This window comes from Apteryx rowi, unplaced genomic scaffold (assembly GCF_003343035.1).
Source record: "Apteryx rowi isolate R43461 unplaced genomic scaffold, aptRow1 scaffold_183, whole genome shotgun sequence".
Taxonomy (NCBI): Eukaryota; Metazoa; Chordata; class Aves; order Apterygiformes; family Apterygidae; genus Apteryx; species Apteryx rowi.
In genome coordinates, this window is record NW_020448119.1 from 529,972 (window position 1) to 552,332 (window position 22,361).

General features: G+C 40.6%; 1 protein-coding gene across 1 annotated transcript in view; it reads right to left on the reverse strand.

Moving 5' to 3' along the window:
- Positions 1 to 22,361, reverse strand: part of LOC112964030 (cytosolic phospholipase A2 epsilon-like) — a 42,110-nt gene that overhangs the window by 14,395 nt on the left and 5,354 nt on the right. The window contains exons 3-10 of the mRNA XM_026061618.1: positions 7,886 to 8,059; positions 6,996 to 7,124; positions 6,268 to 6,308; positions 5,667 to 5,709; positions 5,191 to 5,254; positions 4,079 to 4,248; positions 2,899 to 2,936; positions 584 to 719 (exon numbers count right to left, since the gene is read on the reverse strand). Of these exons, the coding sequence (XP_025917403.1) occupies positions 584 to 719; positions 2,899 to 2,936; positions 4,079 to 4,248; positions 5,191 to 5,254; positions 5,667 to 5,709; positions 6,268 to 6,308; positions 6,996 to 7,124; positions 7,886 to 8,059 (795 nt within the window). The remainder of the gene's footprint in view (positions 1 to 583; positions 720 to 2,898; positions 2,937 to 4,078; positions 4,249 to 5,190; positions 5,255 to 5,666; positions 5,710 to 6,267; positions 6,309 to 6,995; positions 7,125 to 7,885; positions 8,060 to 22,361) is intronic.

Below are 22,361 nucleotides of genomic sequence, written 5' to 3' on the forward strand. Positions count from 1 at the left end.
GCATCTTGGCTTCTGAGGTTAGGCTTCGCACTGTAGCCTTGGCAGTATTATTAAAAAAGAGGCCTGATTTTTTCCCTGCCTTGGGCCCTCTATTGTCACTTCCATTTGTGAAGTAAGTTACACGCTCTACCTTCAAATGATGATGCAGTCAGACTGAAAACATGTTGTGCTCACACAATAGAAGCCTAAATGTCAGCACAAAATGCAAACAAAAGAAATTCCAGATTTGAACTGGAGAAAGAACTGCTGAATCAATGTGTTTGAGCTGGCTGAGATTACTGTTAATCCTAAAAAAGAAGCTTTTGCTATAGTCCTGAGAGCACCTAGCCCATCTCTGCATTACCATGCAGTTTGCTTCTCAATGCAAAGCGAGATCCTGTAGGAACAAGGCTACAGGTTTTTACTAATATTCCCTGTGAGCACTCATTTCTTCCCTAGAATAGAGGGGAAAAAAAGTCCATATCTGGCACATCAAACTTCCTGATCCCTTGGAAATGGTGAATATGGAGCACAAACACCACATTTTGATACCTAGTTGGTAAAGTACTGTGGAGAAAGCAGAGAATAATTATGTCTCAGATACCTCATCCTCCTGCAAGTCCTCTTCCAACTGGAGGACATCCTTCAGAGCAGCTGCAACCACCTTCTTCCTCTTACAAATGAAATCCTGTTCCTGGGCACACAAGTCAAACCCCAGGCGCACGTCTAGGTCTTCCTGGCTGGAACACAGGAAAAAGTATCACGCATTATGTTTATAGCTTAATTCAGTAATTAAATTGTTTCCACTTCATAAATAGACATGCCTTCACCCCCACATCTGTATAAAGCAACACAGGAAAAGAAGAGCTGAAATGTTTTTTCTGTTGCTAGAGAGCTACGGCACCTCTTCCTTTGGACTGAGAGTGAGGTTTTTTTTCTTATTGAAAATGCTTGAAATTGAATATAGCTACAAATAACAGAATTGTTCCCTTTCAGGCATAAAGCCAGAAGCCTGCAGAGGGCAATGTTTTAAAGATGGCTTTTGAGTGCACCTTCAAAAGTTACAAACTTCCACCCATACCTGCAATTCACGGACTAAAGCTGCGGACTTCCATGTTCAAATGCTTCCCCCCCCCCCCCGGGTGTATGGTCATTTATGAATATTTATAGGCACTACAGTTACAGTTTTGAAGCTGCTATGAAAGTCTTGAATAGAGGTGGTAAAGGAGAGATTTTAAGCAGTTATAAACTATGTCTATTTCATGGCATATATACTGAAAATAAAGAGCACAATCAAAAATGTACTTGCTTTTACAAGGGAAGAGAACTGTACTGCCTACAAAATGCAACATACTGATTTTTACTAAGGCCTTAGCCATAACTCAAAATACACCGTGTTTCCTTGGTTTGAAAATAAGCAATCATTTGATTGAATTAACTTGAGTTTAATTTCAGCTTAATCTTTTTGAAAGGAGGTTAAAAATGAACACAGATACATTTATTATTTCAGTTCATTCACACCCCAGAGTGACCAGGCTTTTTGGCTTTGGTCTGTTAGGTTTTTTGGCTCTACTCAAGAAACAGAAGTGGTTGCTTGAACTGTCCTCTCTTCCTTTGCAGAGTCTGGGCAGTGACTAGAACAGCCGGTGCTGCCCAGGGGATGGGGACTCCCACAGCCCAGGAAGAAAGGACCATCCAGACTGAGGCCATTTAACAGGCTGCTGCTGGAGCTGGCCTGGTCGCCACAGCACATCTGCATGGCTAGTGAAATCCATGCTGGCAAACCGCTTCTCCTTGGATACCTCATTGCTATTCTCTAATAAGTCTGACTAGTTCCCCCCCCCCCCAACACAAAGATTTTGATAAACAATTTGCAGGCCAAGATCTGCATTAACAGCAACAGTAGTCCAGCAGATAGGTTTATTTCACTGAATTTAGTATGCAAAGCCACAAATGCTTTATAAGTTGTCTTTCTGAATGATGGACCTCTCCTCCCCAGTTCCAGACTTTTCGATAGAATTCACAATTGGACTGAAAGCAGTATGTTTATTAACCAAAGTTAATTTCCAGCAAAGTTTTAAGTCATCAGATCCCAGAATTAAAAATACCTTCTTCAACTACTTCTGTGGTATTCTACAGATACAGAATATGACCTACCAGAGGAGTTTTCAAGAGCAAAAGTGTTAGAAACAGATGACATACAAAGGAAAAATGTATGTTTATGCTTTCTTTCAATCAATTAGTTTTCAAAGGCTGCCTTTACTGAAAGTCTATATTTGACAAAGGTTAGTAGGGCTATCAAAGAGTGTCTACAGAGCCACCTTAGTGCAAATTTTGGTTACAGCAAAATGAGTAGAAAATTGGCATGTTCTTTATGAAACCTTTTCTTAAATCACTGTGTAGTCCCATTACCCAAAATCACAGTCACTAAAAGTATCTGTGTTGCGTACAATGTCTGACCCATCAAAAGAACATGAAAGGACTGCCACAGTAAGAGTTAAGTCAGAGGGAGAAAGAGCCTGACTCACTCTTTTTAACCATTTAAATTAGCTAAATTGTTGGAGCAGTGTAAAGGCATCCCATGATCCCCCTAGTTTTTCTTCCCAGAGAATACCCCAGCATCAGTACTTTTTTCCTGAGTGATCTTTTGAAACCCCTGTGAAAAGAACAATCTGTGAAATACAGAGCAGAAGCTTGCTCTGTCCTGAGATTTCAAAACCATTTTGGGATTTTTATTTAATGGATTGGTTTCATAAATTGTTATTGTACTAAGTTCATTTTATTTTATAGATTGAAATGAGGGTAAGCAAGCATTCAAGACATGAGCAGTAACAAAGGAATTGGAACTTGACTGGCAACTATTTGAATGTAAAGAACCAAGGGGAAAAACGCTTAAGGAAGATAAACAGGATATCTTACCAGTTTTTCACCTTAAAGTGCAAGTCAAATTTTCTGTGCTGAAAAAAATCAGAAAGGTAAAATAATGTATATTGATATTCTGCTTAACACAGTCCTCCTTCCCCACTCAGAATAAGGCGTAGCTTCTTTGGGTCATTATTACATCTACAAAGCTCTAAATCTCAGTAAAATGATTTTGGGAGATAAACAGTTCTCTCAACACTTCATTAGCACCTGGAGGCGTGCACCAATTTAACAAGTCACGACTTCAGTGTTCTCATGGATAACCTGCATCTTCTCTCTGTTATAAAACTCAGGTGTGGGACAGCTTATGTTCTAGTACTGCTTAGCTAATGCACAAATAAATATGAGAAGAACTGCAGTGATGCATCTCACTGAAAAGATCTACCATTAACACTGATCCAGAAACTAAAGTATCTCACAAAGCAACTTGAAGTGTCCAGACTGACATGCAAGTGTATCAAGGGTTCAGTCTGCCTTGTTAGGCTTTGTGACCAGTAGGTCCCACAGGGTTTTCCAGAATCTCAGAATGTTGGTTTCTTTCTGCTCTTGAGTAAGCAGGGAGAGAGAGAGAGCCACCRAGGTGAGGAGAAAGATGAAGAGGTTGTCACATAAGTATGGCTTGGTGCGCAGCCCAGTCTGCAGCCTGTGCTAGTGAGCCTGGCTGTAGCCTCTCCCCTTTATCCCACTGGCACCCAGTGACCTCCAGCCTGCTTAAGGATATAGAATATACCAGGAGCATGAGTGGCATCTTTACATTTCTCTTCCTCCTCTGTCCCCTGTGGATTCCCCTTTTTATTTTGCTCTATAGAATTTTTTACATTGTGCGTTGCCCTAGATTTGAGGGAGGTAGGAGAATAACCAGTTCTGTAGCAAGAGAGGTGGCCTTTGGTTTCTGTTTCTTTGAAACCAGCAACAATTTTAAAAGTTTGTGAAGGATTCCTRATGGCCAACAGGCACTTACCTCACCAACTACTTCCTGCTCAGAGGGGAGTGACTTCAGAGGAAGAGACAACAGGACACTTCTGCTCTTTCTTGCTCCACATGACATACAAGCACACTGAAAATGAGCATGGAGTTCTTTTTAAGACAGAAGTATTCCTTTGTTGCTGCTTACTCACAAATAAAGGTCAGTTCATACTACTGTCTGTGTTGTCTACCATGTTCTGGGGTAACGTACAAAGGTGGGAAGTCTCTTCTTCTTTGTGAGTGCAACATCCAGTGAGGGTTGTTTGTATTTGGCATAGTGGAAGAAAGTGGGATCTGGGAGAGAGGAATAGCAGTCACAGCCCAGTGAAATTCTCTGGGTTTCTTCAAAGGATCCTCTCACTGTAAACGTTAGCTCTTTCTCTAAAAGAAGGATAAAATGCACACACACAAAAATTACCTTTAACTGCAAGAAAGAGAGAAAAGGGAAAAAAAAGCAAAAGGTAGATCTGAAAAGTCCCCTTCCCCTCTTCCTGTGTACTTTGAAAGCTGACATTCAGCAGTGACCCAAGACCCAAACACTACAGGTGGTTCTATTTTTATAATGGGCTGAACAAAAAGCTGGATGTGAATGTGATGTGAATGGCACTGAGTTTTGGACTTCTGTATTTCTATGGCAGGTATATCAGGATACAGTAAACGCAGCCAGGTACCTTGCATTGTAAATCATTTCTTATCTCAGCCAAATAACAAGCAACAGAAGTTCACAGTCCCCTAAAATAAGATCTGACTCTGCAACAGACATTGACCCTATTTCTGTGAAGAAATTGGCTAATCCTGCCAGGGTGTTATGCATGCTCCGAGATTGCCTACCAGATCCAGCCCCTCAGAGGATGTAGGCAGAGGAACTTCTAGATTCTGGATCTTGATCAGGGTCAGGCATGAGCCAGCTGCTGAGTGGCTAACACCTGCAAAAAATGAGGTGTTTCTGTGCACATGCAGAAGTCGAGCTGTCAGAGATCCTGAGGAAAGTTAAGGCCACAGACTACAGTGCCAAAGGAAGTAAGTTTCTTCAGGGTTTAGCAGTACTACAGCAGAGTTTTACAGGATCTCAACTTTGGATTTAGATACCTTCTGTACAGGCACCTGGTACCCTGTTTCTAGGTTGGCACAAGGTTCCCTGTGAAGTCAGAACCCTGAACCTAAACCTGCTGCTGAATGGGTGGCATTTCCTGCTGTGAAGTTTTTATAAGTTGCCTTAGACATAGTCAATAGTCAACCCTTAATATTTGGATGATGCCATTTCTAGGCACTGTTAGAGAAGGTAAAATCATTAATATCTAGTTAAAGAATTAATAAGCTTACCTGCACWATGCTTCTTTTTCTTCCTTCCGTCCAACTGAACTTCCAAGCAGGCTAGTTCACGACACTGTAACAAACATGACCGAGACAGAAGTTTACTCATCCGACCATCTCACCATCAGTGCTGGCAGATGTTGGAAGGGTCATTGTAAGCAGAACGCTTGAATGTGGGGGCTAAACATCTTGGAGGCTTCTGCTAGACTCTGTGATAGTGAGAATTACTTCATCCTCACATGGAAAGATGGTGCTATGCTAAGCATGCTGTAGTTTTCTATGGATACAGACAAAGCAGGAGGAAAATGATAGCAGTCTGAAAGCTCCCTTAGGGTCATGTTGGCCTCCTCAGAGGGAAGTAAAGCCTAAGAGAAAAAAGTATCACTGAAGAATGAAGACTTATGTTTCCCTCGCTACCATCATAATCAGCTAAGGTAGAGTGGTGTAGGAAAGAACACAAGAAAGCAAAGCAAATAATCTTTTACCACTGTTGCTCCATTTGTGATGATAGTTTCAGGAGGACCCTGGCTAGAAAACAAGAACAAATAATATGCATTTCATAACAAATATAATCTGGATTTTTTTTTGAACAAGACAGATCTTTCTCTCTTAAACATGAATTTTTGCTCCTTTCTATTGTTTATAGAAGTACACTCCCTTTTAACTAGATGCCACGTAACTATCTAGCAGAAATGATTCAACTGCAATAAAATGCAAGGTAGATGATTCTAACAGTCTTAATGTCACAGGTATGTCCCAGATTGGGTAACAACATTCCCCCAAACCATAAACTGTCTAGAGAATCCTCTTCAGAAAATCAACAGACTTACTACAGTACCCATCCCAGAAAGCCAACTCTGAACTATGTAAGTAACATATTAATTTTAAGAAAAAATATTGAATGGGAAATTGTGGGCTCTTTCTCCACACCATGTCATTTTCCCATCTTATAAGGATTTGCTAACACACACATTAATTTTGGAAAAAGGGAGAATCTGGCTGTTAGGATAGTAGGTGCACAGAATGTTTCATTGCACTGATGTACCACTCTGAGCTGCTGCTTCCATAATACTTGGTTTTACTCACATGCTCTCCAATGCAAACTCAACTTCCAGCTCTTCCCTCCCCTAAAAGGGAAAGAAAAAAGAGGGGGTGGGAGGGGAAGGAACAGTCTCAATTTGCATGTGTGGAGGTTTACAAAGTGGCCTTCATTTTTGCAAGCGGTTTCCTTTATGCTTTAATATGTAACAATATTCTCTTTCTTGCTTGCTATTGTCAGCAGTAGAGGACAGAGGCACCTTTTTCCTCCCAAAGGAAGAGGCATTATCAACTGAACTAGCAGAACAAAAGGTGTTTACAAGTCTTCCTAGTAAACTTTTATTTGTCACACTTTCTTCCCTGCCAGCTTCCATGTGCTGAACACTATATGCTAAGAGTTAGTGTTTAGAAAAATATTGTGGAAATAGACACAGTTTTCCTTTCCTTGTACTGTTTTTCTTTTCATAATCTCTGTGAGCATCAGGTAATCTCTGTTGTTTTCTGTCAGATTAGTAAAAATACAAAGCTYCTCTAAAATTGCATCTATTACTGAGCTCAGGGATTTGGCCAGAATCTGTGCCAGAGAAAACAGACAAGAATTTGTTGAGATTGTCAGTTTTTTCCACCAGTGTTAAGTTTGCAAGATTTGAGAAAGTTTTTTTATGCTACTTGGAAGCTGGTCCTGATGGTAAAACACAAAAGACAGCAGATCTCTCTAGTAAATCTAGACATTCATTTTCTTTTGCCTCTGTTTAAACTTCAGATTGAGTCCTTACCTGTGGATTTAGTGGAAATGCCATATGTACTCTTTCCCCAAGGGAGATTTTAGCTAGATCAAAAAGAACAATCGCATGCTCATCATCATGAATAATGTCGTCATCAGAAACAGCCATTTCCAGGATGTTCTGGAAAAGAGATGGAAAATGTACAATTCATTAGAAAGTACCCAAGAAACATGATGTTCTGCACCTATTCCAAGTTTAACATATGCTTTAAAGAGGAAATGTAAACATACTGATAAGAAACTCACAAGGAAGAGAAAGAGAGTGAGTATAATCTCACTTATAAGAAACAGATTCTAGTCTTGTCAGTTAAGGCTGAGCTGAGATTTCTTACAGGTCACCATTTCTGCTTGCCAGCAACTCTCCCAGATAACGTAGTCTTAAATAGAGGTAACTTCATATTAAGAACTTTCAAGGCCACCTTTCTGTGTTCTTCTTGGGCCTTAAACTTTCAGCATCTGTGTTTGATAGGTATTTGGGTGTAGTGTCATTAGCGGTACCAGACTGAATAAAGATCTTAATCATATAGAATTTAGTATCTTCCTGTCTTTGGTATGCCATTATTTAATGACCTCTCAGTGGAAAATGTATTCTGCTGTCATAGTGTTGCTTTACTGTTTTATTTCATTGTTTCTCTATATTGTCACTCATTTGCTCATCAGTCTTCTGCAAGGTCAGGCTCATATTACTGATATACAAATAAGTATCCTTTAGGAGAGAAGTAGATCCCAGAAAAAGCTCAAATTGTTTCACTCTAGCTTGCTAGTGGGATTTTCAGTAAACTCAGCAAGGCTTTAGAAGACCTGACACCCTGCTTTAGTCTAAACTGAAAGAAGTTGCATACAGATGAGATGAACAAGAGAGTTCTTGGTTTATTTGCATACCTTGACTTCTCTCTGTATCCGGAAATAGAAAGTTTCATTCCACACTGGATTTCTGCAGTTTTTGATGGCTTTGGTCTGGAATTTTTCATCTGAAGCAGTTGGTAACCAGAGGCTCACGTAGTAATCAGATTGACTTACTACAGAAATACAGGCACAGAATATCTGGCAGTGGAACTAGGACACAAGAGACTAAGGCATTGAAACGCTCAGCAGTTTGAACATGGATAAGACATGGCCAATTCTTTCTGACATACRTAGGCCAGAACAGGAAGATAGGAATCACACAGCTGTATAAAATTAAGTTGTTGTCCATCACAACACTATTTTAATAAGCAGAGTATTTGAATAACTTCATAATCTTACATGTTATTAAAAAAAAAAAAACACTAGCCAGTGGACAGAGTAATATGCATAGCAAGAAGTTCCATATTGTCCCTTATCAACATTATTTCTTCTCTCTGGAAGTTTGGCAGGGGGAGAAATTTGCCATGTAGAAATCTGTCTACATTTGGCCACATTATCAGCCTTCAAAAAACTGTGAATACTATAATGTATTTGCTAGACCTTCATATCCCAAACCCCCTACATACCCTAGTCTGAGACTCACTGATGTTATTACTTGAAGCTCTGGCCTTCTGTGTCAGGCATCGGAGCTGAAAGCACAATGGTCCTTCTCCTAAGATCAGATATATCACCTATGCTGCTAGTCCCAGAAAGTGAGGAGGAGAAGGACATTGTCCAATCTGAATACAGAGAAGACAACATTTGGACCCAGGTGAGGAAGCAAGGGAGTGTCATGGGACAAGGACTATATGGGGAATGCTCTGGAGTTGGCTTGCAGAGGAGGACCGTAGGACTGGGAGTTGAGAGAAAACTGCCACTGACATAGCAGAGAGTGAGAGCCTCAGATCCTGAGAATAATGGAGTGTAAATAATCTTTAAGGCAAGAATGGGCCATTGGGTCATCGAGTTGGACCTTGAAGGGCACCAGCACTGGATGATCCAGCCTGGCAGTAGGAATAAGCAAAGAAAGATGTGTTTCAGGTGAAACAGGGGTCAAATGGAAAGAAAAGAAGGTGCTAGTCCCATAAAGGAACCAACTGAGGAAACTGGGAAGATTGTATTGGTTTGTGTACCAGACAGAAGCAAACTTAATCCTGACATTTCCTAGCTTTAACTACTTTGCTTTGTAACCATTAAAGTCAGGATTTTGTAGGTGTATAATACTGACACACAGTACCTATATTTAGAGAAAAGCATATTCTAATCTTGCTCATGATTTAGAATATTGACTTCCTAAATCCTCATTTCTATGTCTACAACTTAGCTTTATGAGAATCCTTAAAAGAATCAGGGTTTGACTTTGATTCAGATAATAAATGCCTGATATAGCTGGTTATTAACCCTTCACAATGAAAAAAAAAATCAATTATCCCTCCTACCCAGAGTGTTGCCTCCTTAGGCGGAGTAGGAAGAGAGAGACCCACTAGCAATATGATTACCTCTTTAGGAGGTCAGTAGGTAGCTGGATCCTTTTCCTGGTGCTTACTGATGCCTGAAAGAAATCCATAAGCCATTTCCTACTCCATCTCTCTTTCCAGGAAGAAGGAAGTGGCAAGAAGGATTTAGATCTTGTGGATGGAGTGAACCTGCATTTACTATAAGGCATCAGTCCCCATAGATCATGAGCCAAGCAAAGAGATTCTCAGACCTTCAGCAGGATCTTTTCCTTTCAGTAAAGGCTGATCCACCCTGTTGTGTAGAACAGGCCTTGGTGCAGGGAAAAGACGAAGGGGAGAAGTCTGGTCCCTTGTCAGTTAATAGAGCTGCCTACCTCATGGGGAGAGAGTTGAGCACTTAATTTCTGTAATCACAGCCCAAACTCTTGAGTGAATTCCTCAAGGCAGTAGATCAATCCTCCACTGATAAACTGTTGTAAATCACTTATAACCCACTGAAGCTGGCAGAGAAATGGTATGTGGGAGGAGAGGAAGCATGTTCTAATGATTTCAGGTGTTCCCAAAAGACCATAGGCCCCTCAGCTGCCCTGACCCCTGGGCAGGCTGTGATGCAATCAGAATTACAGACAAAATGTATCAAGTTTCAGGTTAAAAGACAGCTAATCCTGGTATCTTTGTTCAGGATGAGCTCCCTTTGGGATATTTTACCTAAATATAATGTGTTACTTGAAATCCAAGGGCCATGTCAGGAGAGCGGGGATATCCTCAGAGGATGATGATTTATGGGTGGGGAGGCTCTAAGGTAAGGCTTTTTGATGAATCTGAAGGAATTTCTTAACGCTGTTAGGTGCTTTCTTCACCAAGGGTGTGTGTTGCCTTTCTGCCTTTGAAACGGATTCCACAGACAATATTTCAGAGTGGCAGATTTTTACACAATCAAAGTGACAGAATGATATATTGACTTTGGTAATTATCAGTGTAAGATTCTACTTACCATGTGCAAGATAACTATCATTACCAATCTGTCTGATACACTGAAGTAGCTCCTCTGACTGTATTGTCTGAAGGCCTGCTAATCTACGATGCACTCATCCTGACATGTGGTATCACTGGTTCTGATCTACAGAGTTTCTCAAGAGCGTTTAGGAAACCTGTACAAAAGCCAAGAGCTGAATATGGCTTCAAGTCATCTAGACCATCCCTCTTCTCATTCATACACTTATTGCTGCCATCTCAAGTGTTCCAAAAACATGAATCTACCTTCCCTGAAATCACCAAAATGGCTGAGAGATGATGTAATTTAAAAACTATTAAACTGATCTGAGACTTCTTTTTTTTTCCTTTTGGGTTTCTGGCTGTGTAGGGTGCGTGAAGAACACATTTCAAGATTTTTGCTTTAACTGCAAAGCTTCTCCTCTCCCATCCCTTTTCCCTCCCTCTCCCCTCCCTCTCCCTCTCCTCTCCTCTTCATGAGATGCCCTAGTCTTTTTTAAAATTCCAGATTTCAAATATACAGTGTATATAACAAGACTCATGATAAAACTGAGAAAGCTGACAATGCTGAAAGTCTGAGCCAAGCATGAATGAACAGCCACAGCATTTATGAATCTCTTTTGTTACTGTTTTCTCTGGGATCTATTCATTTGCTAGAGTGTTTTCTCTGACAAAACAATTTCCTGAGGCTACTTTCACAAATGATTTTTCCATGAGTTTTGCTTTCATAAATATTTACTTAAAATTTAAGTTATCGACAATTCCTCTTTGATAAAGTGATGAACTATGGGCTAGATAAATAGACAGTGAGGTGGACTAAAAACTGGCTGAACTGACAAGCTTAAAAGGTTGTCATCAGAAGCACAAAGTCCAGCTGGAGGCTGGTCACTAGTGTTATACCCCAGGGGCCAATACTGGATCCAATCCTGTTCAACATGTTCATGAGTGACCTGGCTGGTGGGAGAAAGTGCACCTTCAGCAAAACTGGGAGGAGGGGTTGATACCCCAGATGGTGGTGCTGCCATTCAGAGGGACCTCCATAGGCTGGAGAAATGGGTGGGCAATTCCTGAATCTCAAATTCAGCAAAGGGAAATGCAAAGTCTTGTACCTCTGGAGGAATAACCCCATGCATCAGTACAGGCTGGGGGCTAACTGGCTAGAAAGCAGCTTTGCAGAAAAGGTCCTGGTGGACAACAAACAATGAGGCAGCAATGTGCCCTTGTGGCAAAGAAGGCCAACAGCATCCTGGGCTGCATTAGGCAGAGCATTGCCAGCAGGGCAAGGGGAATGATCCTTCCCTTCTATTCAGCCCTGGTGAGACCACACCTGGAGTGCTGGGTCCAGTTCTGGGCTCCCCAGTACAAGAAAGACATGAACATACTGGAGCAAGTCCAGCAAAGGGCCACAAAGACAATTAAGGGCTTGGATCCTCTGTTGTATAAGGAGAGGCTGAGAGAGCTGGGACTCTTCGGCCTGGAGGCTGAAGGCTCCAGGGGATCTTATCAATGCATATAAATACCTAATGGGGACAGTAAAGAAGATGGAGCCAGACTCTTCTCAGTGGTGCCCAGTGAAGGGACAAGAGGAAACAGACACAAATTGAAATACAGGAAATCCCATTTAAACATAAGAAGAAACTTTTTTGCTGTGAGGGTGGGTCAAACACTGGAACGGGTTGCCCAGAGAGGTTGTGGAGTCTCCATCCTTGGAAACATTCAAAACCTGACTGGACACAACCCTGAGAAATGTGCTGTAGGTGATCCTGCTTGGAGCGGAGAGTTGGAGTAGAGGGTCTCCAGCAGTCCCTCCAACTTCAGCCATTCTCTGAGTCTGTGTGTGATTCTGTGACAGCAGAGCCAGCTGGCCAAAGATAAATTACATGCAATTGTTAGTAACTATTTGGTACAGATGTGACCTTCAAGATGAGGTGAGGTGAAACCACTAGGACAAGGAACCTCTGCTCCCCATGAAGAAAGGGAACCATGCCAGATGTGTTTGTACCATAATTCATCTACTGTGCCTACTGATGGGAAGAAGAATTTATTGTATCCCATAAAATTCATCCTATTTCCTGTATTTTCCTTGTATTGTACACAGTACCAGCTGTTCTCCATGCTGTGACTCTAACTGAACTTATATGATTCTGTAGAAGTGGCAGTGCACATGAAGCCAGTCTAAGCTATGAAGCAAATAGCGGGATGGATGAAAAATACCAGGATAGGGGGATGTCTGCTGAAGATGATACCCTTATTACATGGGAGCATTTGAAATGACTAACCAGCTTTTTTGCTTCCCTTTATCCCTGCAAAAAGGTGTACAGAAGAGCTAATGAAAATCTTTCAGTTTATTCATTGCTACCTACAAGCTAATTAAAGGAGGTACATCTGTGTTTCCTCCATGCTCAAACTGTAATGCAACTCAGTGTGGCTGGGCATCATTTGCAATTTCATGCCATGCCAGGCCCATACATCAGCACACAATGTTGCAATTTCATTCCCTAATGAATGACATGACATCACCCTGCAGGGATGCTGGGATGTCATAACTCTCAGTCCCTCTGGAAGTTGGTACTAAGTGGCACGGGCAGCCTCCCCCGTTTCTCAGCTTCTTCTGATTCAATTGCATTTGTGTGTTGATGGGAGTATTGTTCATTTCTGTCTTCAAACGAAAGATGGACTAAACATTCAAAACTGAACCTAAAAGTTCAGAATTTCATCCAGCTATTTGCTTCACTGTGAGAGTATAGTCCTGTGACATGTTACTACAATAAACCATCACACACCAAAATCACTCATCTCTGTCACAGATAAAAGAAAATTACAGCATTGAAGAACAAAGCATATAAGAAAAGCAAGTCTTGTAAGAACAATGAATGTAAATAACCATTAAAAAAATCTGTCCTGTTACTGCAGTTCATAATGACAAAAAGAAAAAAAAATAATTTCTTCTAGTGAATTCCTCCCTACCTAGACAGACAGGTTCCCCTTGAATCCTAGTTTACTACGGCTTACCTAAGAGAAGGAGGAGAGTCACTCCCATTACTCAATCATCAAACACAGTCTTCAGGGACATTTTTTCCTCACCAACATAGTAGAAGGCAAACAGTATTAAGAAGTTCCTCCAACTGCCATCTATCTGAGAGCCTGTTTGAACTGAGCACTGTCCTTTACAGGTAACCAGATGCAACACTTATGTGTGAGAGTGATACCAGTCTCCGCAGCTTGCTTGTGGAAATAACAAAGGCTTATGGATCTGCTATGTGTTATCAGTAATGTCCTTTACCAGGAACGAACAGAGTCCCTGCATGAATTAGCCCTCCACCCTGTCCAGCCATTTAAGCCATCTGGCACGGTCGGGTTGGCTCCCTGGGGCACAGACTCAGCAGGTGCAGTATCTGGCTCAGTCACAGAGGGAAGCTTTTGTGCCCCAGGTAGGCTTTACCTCCTGCTCCACTGGCACCGCTTGCACTCCTAGAATAGGAGTATCCATGAGTATCACACCTGTGCAGTAGTAACAGAAGAGAAGTTGGTGGGAAGTGAAAGACAAAAATTCCCACTGAGTTCTTCCAGGAAGTCAATGACTGCTCAGTGCTCTATCATATTTGTTTAGTTAAAATGACCAATATCAAACAGAAATGCACATAACAAGTAGTAGTAAATGTATTCTTCCTAGTTTCTGTGCATTTGATTATTTTCCTTAGCAAAAATAATGCCTATTGTCTTTGGAGAGCCACTCTAATTTGTAAACACTCTGACTCCAGGTGTATCATCCCCAAACTGATGCACGTCTTCTGAACACATAGAATGACAGCGTCCACAAAATAATTTCTCAAGCCAGGAGAGGAGAAAAGCCCTTTTCTCCTTTATAATTATACAAAATCTCTCTTCATCAAAAGGTTTCCCCAAAACAAAAGGAAGGATAAAGGGAGTATGATTTTTTGACCCTCCAGCTCAAACAAACAGGTATCTTTTTACAGCTGAGCCAGCTAACGGTGGCCTTCAGCACAAATCTGGAGGAAGATTCAAATTTACCTCTGGCACTTTATACCACTTGGAGGGCACCACACTCCATCCCAGATTCTACGTGCACGATTTCTGTAGTTGGAGACTATACCCAGTTAGTACAGTCACAGTCACATTTCAGCCTCCCAAGATTTCACCTAGGCTTATCTCAGCTCTGACAGCTGCATCATGGAGATCCCACTACCTACAACCTCTTAAACTGATAGAACAATACCCAGCAGAGAAGCTGCTGTCTCTGGGAAGAGAGCACCTGTCAATCTGGAACTCATTCCAAATAATTTCTTATTAGGACACATAGCTCAAATTCATCTCTGCAATTCAGGCTGTTGCAAACACTCAGTACTAGTTAGGTTGAGCATGTAAAGCCAGACCAGACACACCCCCTCTTTACCTGTGTTGTGTTACTGAGCCACAACATGCTCTGCAGCAGCAAAGGTCAGCTCTTGCTATGTCTTATCAGCTGATATCCACGTTAGCCACCATGGTTTCAAAGAATCATATGTTACAGAGACCTCTTTATTTAGGTTTTGGGCATTATGTGATATCCAGTAGAGTTGCAAGAGTTTTGCTCTTTAACCTTGTATTGAATCATAGGTCCATGTTGGAGACAGATTTCCGCTACACAGTTCCCTGGGTCAGTGACCAGTGAGCTCAGGCAGCCTCCAGGCCCTTGTAGGCCAGCAGGGAGGTCACATCACTCCAGGACTTTGTCACTCGCACTCCTTGAGGACCTGAGAGAGGTCTACTTCCCCTCACAGCRTCATACAGTTCTTTCCCTCTCTTGGTGCTACCGCTTTAGACATGCTAGAAGAGGCAGATGCAGTCATTAATCATGTATTTGTTCATGGGGATGGGGGTAGGGAGAGGTTCAGCTGTGACTGGACTTTAGGCACTGCCATGAAATAAAGAATAAATGTTAATGGCAGTGAAGGTGGACTAGGCTGGGTGAAACTCTGTGTAGCCGAAGAGTCACTCATATCTTTAAGGAGAGCAGCTTTAAAGTATGACAGAACGTGTGCCACCACGCTCTTCCTCTCCCTTGGCCTGGCTCCTTCCTCTTCCTTTCTGGGAAACAGATGCACTGGAGGAGGTGTTAGCAGCAAGGAAAGAGGCTAATGCACCATTTCTGCCACTGCCTCAGCCTGGTCAGATATTCCTCCTATGCATAGGGAGGGAATTATCTAGGGAGAAGTTATGCCATGAATGGAGCCAGGGAACAAGAGCTTTTATAAAAGCCTCTGGCACGCATGTGAAACAGCTGCCTTTTCCATGCTCCCTGAGGTGAAATGTTTCTGGTGGCTTTCCTCACTGCCTCTCCCTGTGGGCAGACTGAGCGCCCAGTCTGCCCTCCCCACCTCTGCTGGGCAGGAGGTACAAGTGAAATTCTCTTCCTCTGTGCATCAATAATTCCCCCAAAATTGTTCTTCTTTGTGCCCAAGACTGTGTGGAGGCTTGGGAATAAGGAGGAGATACCACTGCAAAGCAGGCACCAGGCTATGAAAGTCCCATAAACTTCACCTGAATTRCTTGCATACTGGTATTCCCACCACTTCCCCAGTGTAACTGTGCACACATATTAGAGTATGGTGATGACACTCATTGCTTGCAGGACAGCGGGATGAGTAAAAGAGATCTTATCGTAATGCCTCTTTAGTGTCCCCATAAAATTAGGGAGTACCATAAATTTGTGTTTGTTTCTGACCCATTATTACAAATTGGCATAAAGGTCAGCTAGGAATAAAGTGAAAATTAATTAGATCAGGTTTGTAAATAGCATTTGCATAATAAAGATAAGCTAGAAACCAGTTGTGCGAAGTACTAAGCAAATGTCAGAGCTGAACATTACTTAAGTACAGCGGAGCCCACAAAAGTAGTGGTGCGACAGTAGGTATATAAAATGAGCTAATTGATCTACTGAGCAGGAGTGGGAGGAGTGAGATGGATTTTTTTTGGTTTTAATTTTGTCTTTGTTTGTAAATAGATGCAATCACTGCAGAACTCCACCAGCGCGTGTTGTCTAAAGGCAAAGGTGTGGCATTAGATTCCAGGATAAGATGGGACTCCATCCCAGGTTCGCAAAACACCCATCCCACAATTCTTGAGATACATATTTAAAAAAAACACCCAGGATCAAGCTGGCTGCAAACTATAGTGATGAATGTCATTGGAAGTACATAGAAAGTGGTGTATCCTAAAGCCAGGATTTAGCAAGTAAGTTAAGGAAAAATATAAAAAAACTAATGGCTAAAGCACTTGCAATAAACTGAGAAAAATCAGGGAAAAAGGAAGCCTGTTTTATCAAGCAGAGGTGGACAGAAACTTGAGCAAGTTGATAACGGTGCATGTTTAGAAACATGGGAAGCCTACACAGTGGTGGAGAAAGGAAGTCGTAGAAGCTGCTGCACTTGGTTGGAAAGGTGGTTTGTTCCTGGATTTGATACTTGGAAGAGGAAAATCTAGGGAAATCTGAAATAAATCATTACAAAATTATCTGCCTCCCACTGATATCTCACAGTCTGGTGGCACATGCATCATCTGCTAATACGCAGTTTTCTAGGGGAAAAGATCATATTGCCGAGACCTGTAATTGAGGCTAGGTAAATGACATTTTTAAATTCTCCTCAGCACATGGTAGTATGTGTAGCTATTTTAGTTTTACAATACTTGAAATACTTTCCAATGTAAAAAAAACAAAACAAACATTAAGTTAAAAGAACACTGGTGTCAATGCAAAAGCAAGCACTCAAAAATTACAAGATTTCTGTGTGCATTGTACTAAAGTATTTAAACTACATGATCACCTACTATTTTTTCTGCAAGACTGCAGCCTCTTTCAGAGCACAGGATGGATGCTGCTCAGTCAACAAAGAGCTATTTAATATTGCTTTATCCTCCTTGTTCAATGGCATGCTGGTTTACGGTGCTCTGTTATGGTGTGACTTCCTTAGGAAACGGACTCAATGCCACAGAGTAGCTGGAGAATTACTGATGGAAGAGACAGAAAGAGATCCTCTTTTTCATCTACTGATCTCCAAAACTTGTTTACTGGTAGTTTATATGGCATTTTTTCATGTCTTGGGTCTTTGGTGCCAAAAAGGAGTCTGAAGATATTTCCCATTGTTTCTAAGACTTACTTCCCATCTTGAATTAGGATCCCTCTGCTTATAATAACAGATTATCCCTTTCAAAAGGAGTACATAATCTCAGTAGACAAGATAGACAAAGTGTTTGGGAAAAGATATTTTGTTATCAATGTTTTATAGATGGTGGAACAGAGGCACTGAATGTTCAGATGACTTGCCTAAAATCATACAAGAAGCCTGTTGGCAGAGCTAGAAACTTGAGCCCGCATGTCTTGAACCCTAGTCCAGTGAAGTACATTTTGGTGATAATGAGAATCAACAAGAAAGCTTCTAACAGCTCTAAAACCTCTGCAGCTCATTATGCAAGATTTTCTCTGAAATCCCCGTGTCCTCAGGATGGAAGACAGGGTTCACAACAGTAAAACTATTTTGTCAGGACACAGCACCATTCTACTTTGTGTAATCCCGTGGCATAATCTGATGAATCATGGTTCTTATCTTGTCATTCAACCTCCATTCTAGATCAAAGATGATATTAAAAGAAAATAAACCAGCACTTCAAAGGAATGAAGGTAAGATCTTGCACATGTATATAGTGTTTCATAGCTGTGAAACACTACAGAAATTAATTTGACCTTCTTTACCATCCTATGATATTTTTTCTATTTTCTGCAACCCAGTATTACAGACCAGGTGAACAAAACATTTCTCTTCATTTGRTTGGAAAATTCACAATAATGACATCCATGATCTTAAAACTCCAAAGTGAGTTTTACAAAGAGATGGTGAGATTTTTTTCTTTGTAGAATATTGTTCCATCAGGAGATGCAGATAAAAGCTAGTGGTAGTGTTTTGGCTAAAAATGTTGCCTTCTTTTAATTATCCAATGGAATTTAGGTAGCTTTCTTGGAGAAAACAACAAGGAACATCCTGCCATTTTCCTAGCCTTCCTCAAAGTCTGTCCAATGACATGTTGCCTCATGGGAAGATGCATCTTTGGAGCAGGGATTTATAAGGATCCTGTCTGCCTGTCACCTAGCAAGGAGTCTGGTCTGAAGGAGTCTTCTGAAGGGAAAAACTGTTGGGTTCTCAGACAAGAGTAGCATGGAGCAGAGTTGTCTGGTTACTGGGAGCATGGGGAGCCTCATCTTATTTATTTGGAAAAGTTGTGCCCATCATAGACATTTTCTTAGGCTCTAGCTTCAAAGAATATACCAAAATAATCTGAGAGAGTCCTTGCCATGTGATGTACAGGCAATTCATCTGACAGCTTTGGTACTGCGCCAAAGCTACCATATTTTGGAGTACCATAGCTAACAGCAACAGTAAATGACCTTTCACTATGGTGGAGGCTCAGACAGTACCTACAAATATTAAGAAATAGGAAGACAGTGGAGAGAGGTAAGAAGTTATATGAGATGTTGGGCAGTGGAGAGGTTGTGGTGTTAGTAAATTCCAGCACAATCTCCCAAAATGGAAAAAAGTGCACAGCAAGGGGAGGAAGAAGAGTGTGGTAAAGGAATATGCAAAACTGTAGTTATTAGTGACCTGCCAAGTTAAGGAGGCACATGGTGGAAAGGCAGGAGAAACTTCTCTGGAAAAAAACTCTGTGGAAGTGGAGCATCAAGTAAGGGCTAGCCAATATCACACATTTTCAGAGCACTTTGCACGTAAGCTGTATATATAACTGATGTGTAAGGATTTCAGCCCTGCATTCTCTCTCTTTGTTATAGACATAGAATATAGACACCTGGTTATTAAAACTGATATTAAGCTATTTTCACACCACTGAAATAGCTAACATGTCAGATAACTAATGTATAATTCTGTGCTTTGCTGAGTGATGATAGCGTTTAAGTTTCAAACAGTATATGACCTGGCATTGACACATTGGTGAATTCTTAAAAAATGAACTCTGAAACTGAAAATGGATATTCTGTGGCAGAACTTGGCTTAGATTGTGAATTAATAGCAAGTATGATTTCTGTGTTTTGTATTTGTGCAGTGGCTAGCACAAGCAGGGCCTGATCCAGTAATTTTAGAATTGTATGTCATTAAGAAAAATCTGGTACTTACAAAAATCTGCCTGATGAGCATTTCTCATCTTTATGATTCTTACGGTGAGCAGGCAGTAAGGTGACATTTCTTTCTGCTGAAAAATAACAAAGGAGATGTGCATAAGCTTTAAAGGTTGGGGTATGTGTATTCATTTTAATGCTAACCAAACACTGAAAGGAACCCAGGTTCTACTGAACGTATCTCTTCCAATGCACATCACAGCAGAAACACAATCAGCAACAAAATGCACTTTCTCTGCAAACTTAATCAACTGCTAAAGTCTGCAGCCACCTAAGCATACAGCAGAAAGCGGAGAAGGAAAGGGTAAATACGAAAGTGGAGACAGAGGGTAAATACAGCTGAGAAAGTTCAGTTAGCCAGCTACATCAAATCATATAAGATACAAGTGGCCACTTGTATCCAACATGACAACACACAATTCAGTGAATCCACAGATCAGAGATACTCTGATTTGGATTGATTATTGACCAACAGCCTGCGTTATACTGAAGGCCTACACAAAAGTTTCTGCTTTAAATGGAATTCTTGGATGAGTGGAGGAAAAAATATAAGAGGGATCTTTTGAGGTTTTCTTGCTTGTTTTTAAAAGGTAGAATCAGCATCATGATTGTGGTGTGGGATGTCTAAGGATGCGTTCTTACTCCTTAGGACGTGTCTCACACAGCCAGTGCAACACTGAACTTCTGAAAAATACTCACAGTTTGCTTACTGTGAGCAGAAGTTTTCCTTACCAGATGTGGGTATCTGATTGTTAGATATGTGGAGCAGTATAACAGAATACACGGTTTTGACTACAATCCATCTCAAAGAAGGAAATATTCAGTTTCATGTAGAAGATGTCAGGCCTGACCAGCTGGGTCTGTAAAAGTTGTGCCAGTCATATGTGCTGTAGGGGGTTTACATATTTAGAGAATATATCCATCACTCAGCATCAGCAATTAAAGCATCAGCAGAAAGATGCAGAAAATGGGCAAAGCTTTCTGCAGGTGGAACATGTGACTATCTGGAGTCCCTGACTGTGGAAACTGTTACGGAAGAATAGTCAAAATAGTTTAGTCAATTAGTCAAAAAATTTTTTAGACAGGAAAGAGGGTTGCACACTTGTACACAACAGACTGAGTGAAAAGGATAAATCAGTACTGGGGAGGCCACTGGTAGGGCATCATAACATGGGAACAGAAACAGAAGAAAAAGAGAGGTTTCAGAAAGAACTGTATTGAGTAGTAAATTCAGTGTCCCAAGCTGATGTGTAGTTATAATAGAAATAGCTCATTAGATAGTTGGGGTAACACAGTAAGACTGCATTGAGTGTCACAGAGAATGAAGCTCTGTGCAAGAAAGAAAATACTAGTTTTTCAAATCACCAAGCCTGATCATTATCATGACATAAGAGCATTTAATTGCATACCAAGATGTCATCAGCAGATTCTGAATTGAGTACCTCCAATAAGAGGGTAAGATATAAATATGGCAAAATTTATTTAAAAAAAACAAAAAAGTGACCTTTAAAGAAAGATACAGGTTTGTGAATCACAGTGATTTTTTTTAAGGACCTCTGAGTAAACTGATATAAATTCTTAGTAATTTCACCTGACAAAAGAAAAGAAAAAAAAAAAAGAAAAGAAGAAGGAAGAGGAAAGAGAAAAAAGCTGTTGTGAAAGCTAATGGCCAAAAATTTGAAAAAACTATCTGAAGTGAAAGTGGTGGAGTGCTAGTGGAAGATGATACTATCTATTTTCTGAGAAACTTTGATTAAAATAATAGGGAGAAACTCTTAAGTGAAGTAAGAGCAAGTGACATATTCATAGGTGCTGCTGCTGTGACAGAAAGTCAAAGACTGCAAAAAAGCTCAAAGTATAAGAAATCAGTGGGACAAGACAGTCTATCAGCTGAAGTGTGTAAAGTATTGACCATAGGGAATTCATGATGACAAAACTTAGCTTAATCCCCCAAATTGTCTCCATCTCTATGAAGATAAAGGACATGAAATTAATAAAAGTAATTTGCAAATAATACAGTAGTTGTCAAGCTCTGAAATTATCTGATGAAAAGGCAAGAATGAATTTTTGAGAAAATGCTGAGTAACTTAATGGTGTATTAGATAAAAATTAACTGATATGTTAAATAACCATAAAGCTTTGTGCATGAGCTCTATCTTATAACCAGGAATCATAATTTCAAAATATTTTTGATAACTTGGCTAATTAAAATTCTAGTACTTTTTGCTGTGAGGTACAGAAACACACCCAAAACAATAAGACGTCTATTCAGTGCTGAATAAACACATTCTCTTGATCACGCTACAAGGAGTAGAAGATATATTTGCATTTTACTGAGCTTCTGGGTGAACAGAACAAAGTAGGAAGCTAACAGCTATTGCATAAAGTCTGAGGTAGGGTGCAGAATATTTTGTTTATTTATATTTTATTTTAAAGTGTTTGTTTTAAACTAGGGAGGTAAGATCTCCACATTATTAGGATCTGGGTTGAGCCACCTCAAAACTATTGCATAGCCATTATGGTAACCCACTCCTTTTTCATCAGAAAGGCATAACTCTATGCCTGCTTAACTGATTCTGTTTTGCTTTGTTTTCAAAGAAACCTACAAATCCATTGGGCTTGGGTTTTTTTCAAAAGTAGACCTCAAATAAAAAAAAAAGAAMAACCTTCAGCAGAAGTATTTTAGGAAACATAAAGGGCAGAGTGAAAGAAATTGTGTGTGAGTTTAGTGTTGAAGTTCTCTTAGCCTTATTTAGTGAAAGCTTGTGGCATCATTCTGTCAACCAACATTTTGGAACCTATGTTTTTAAGACTACCATGACTTTTTAAGAAGCAGAAT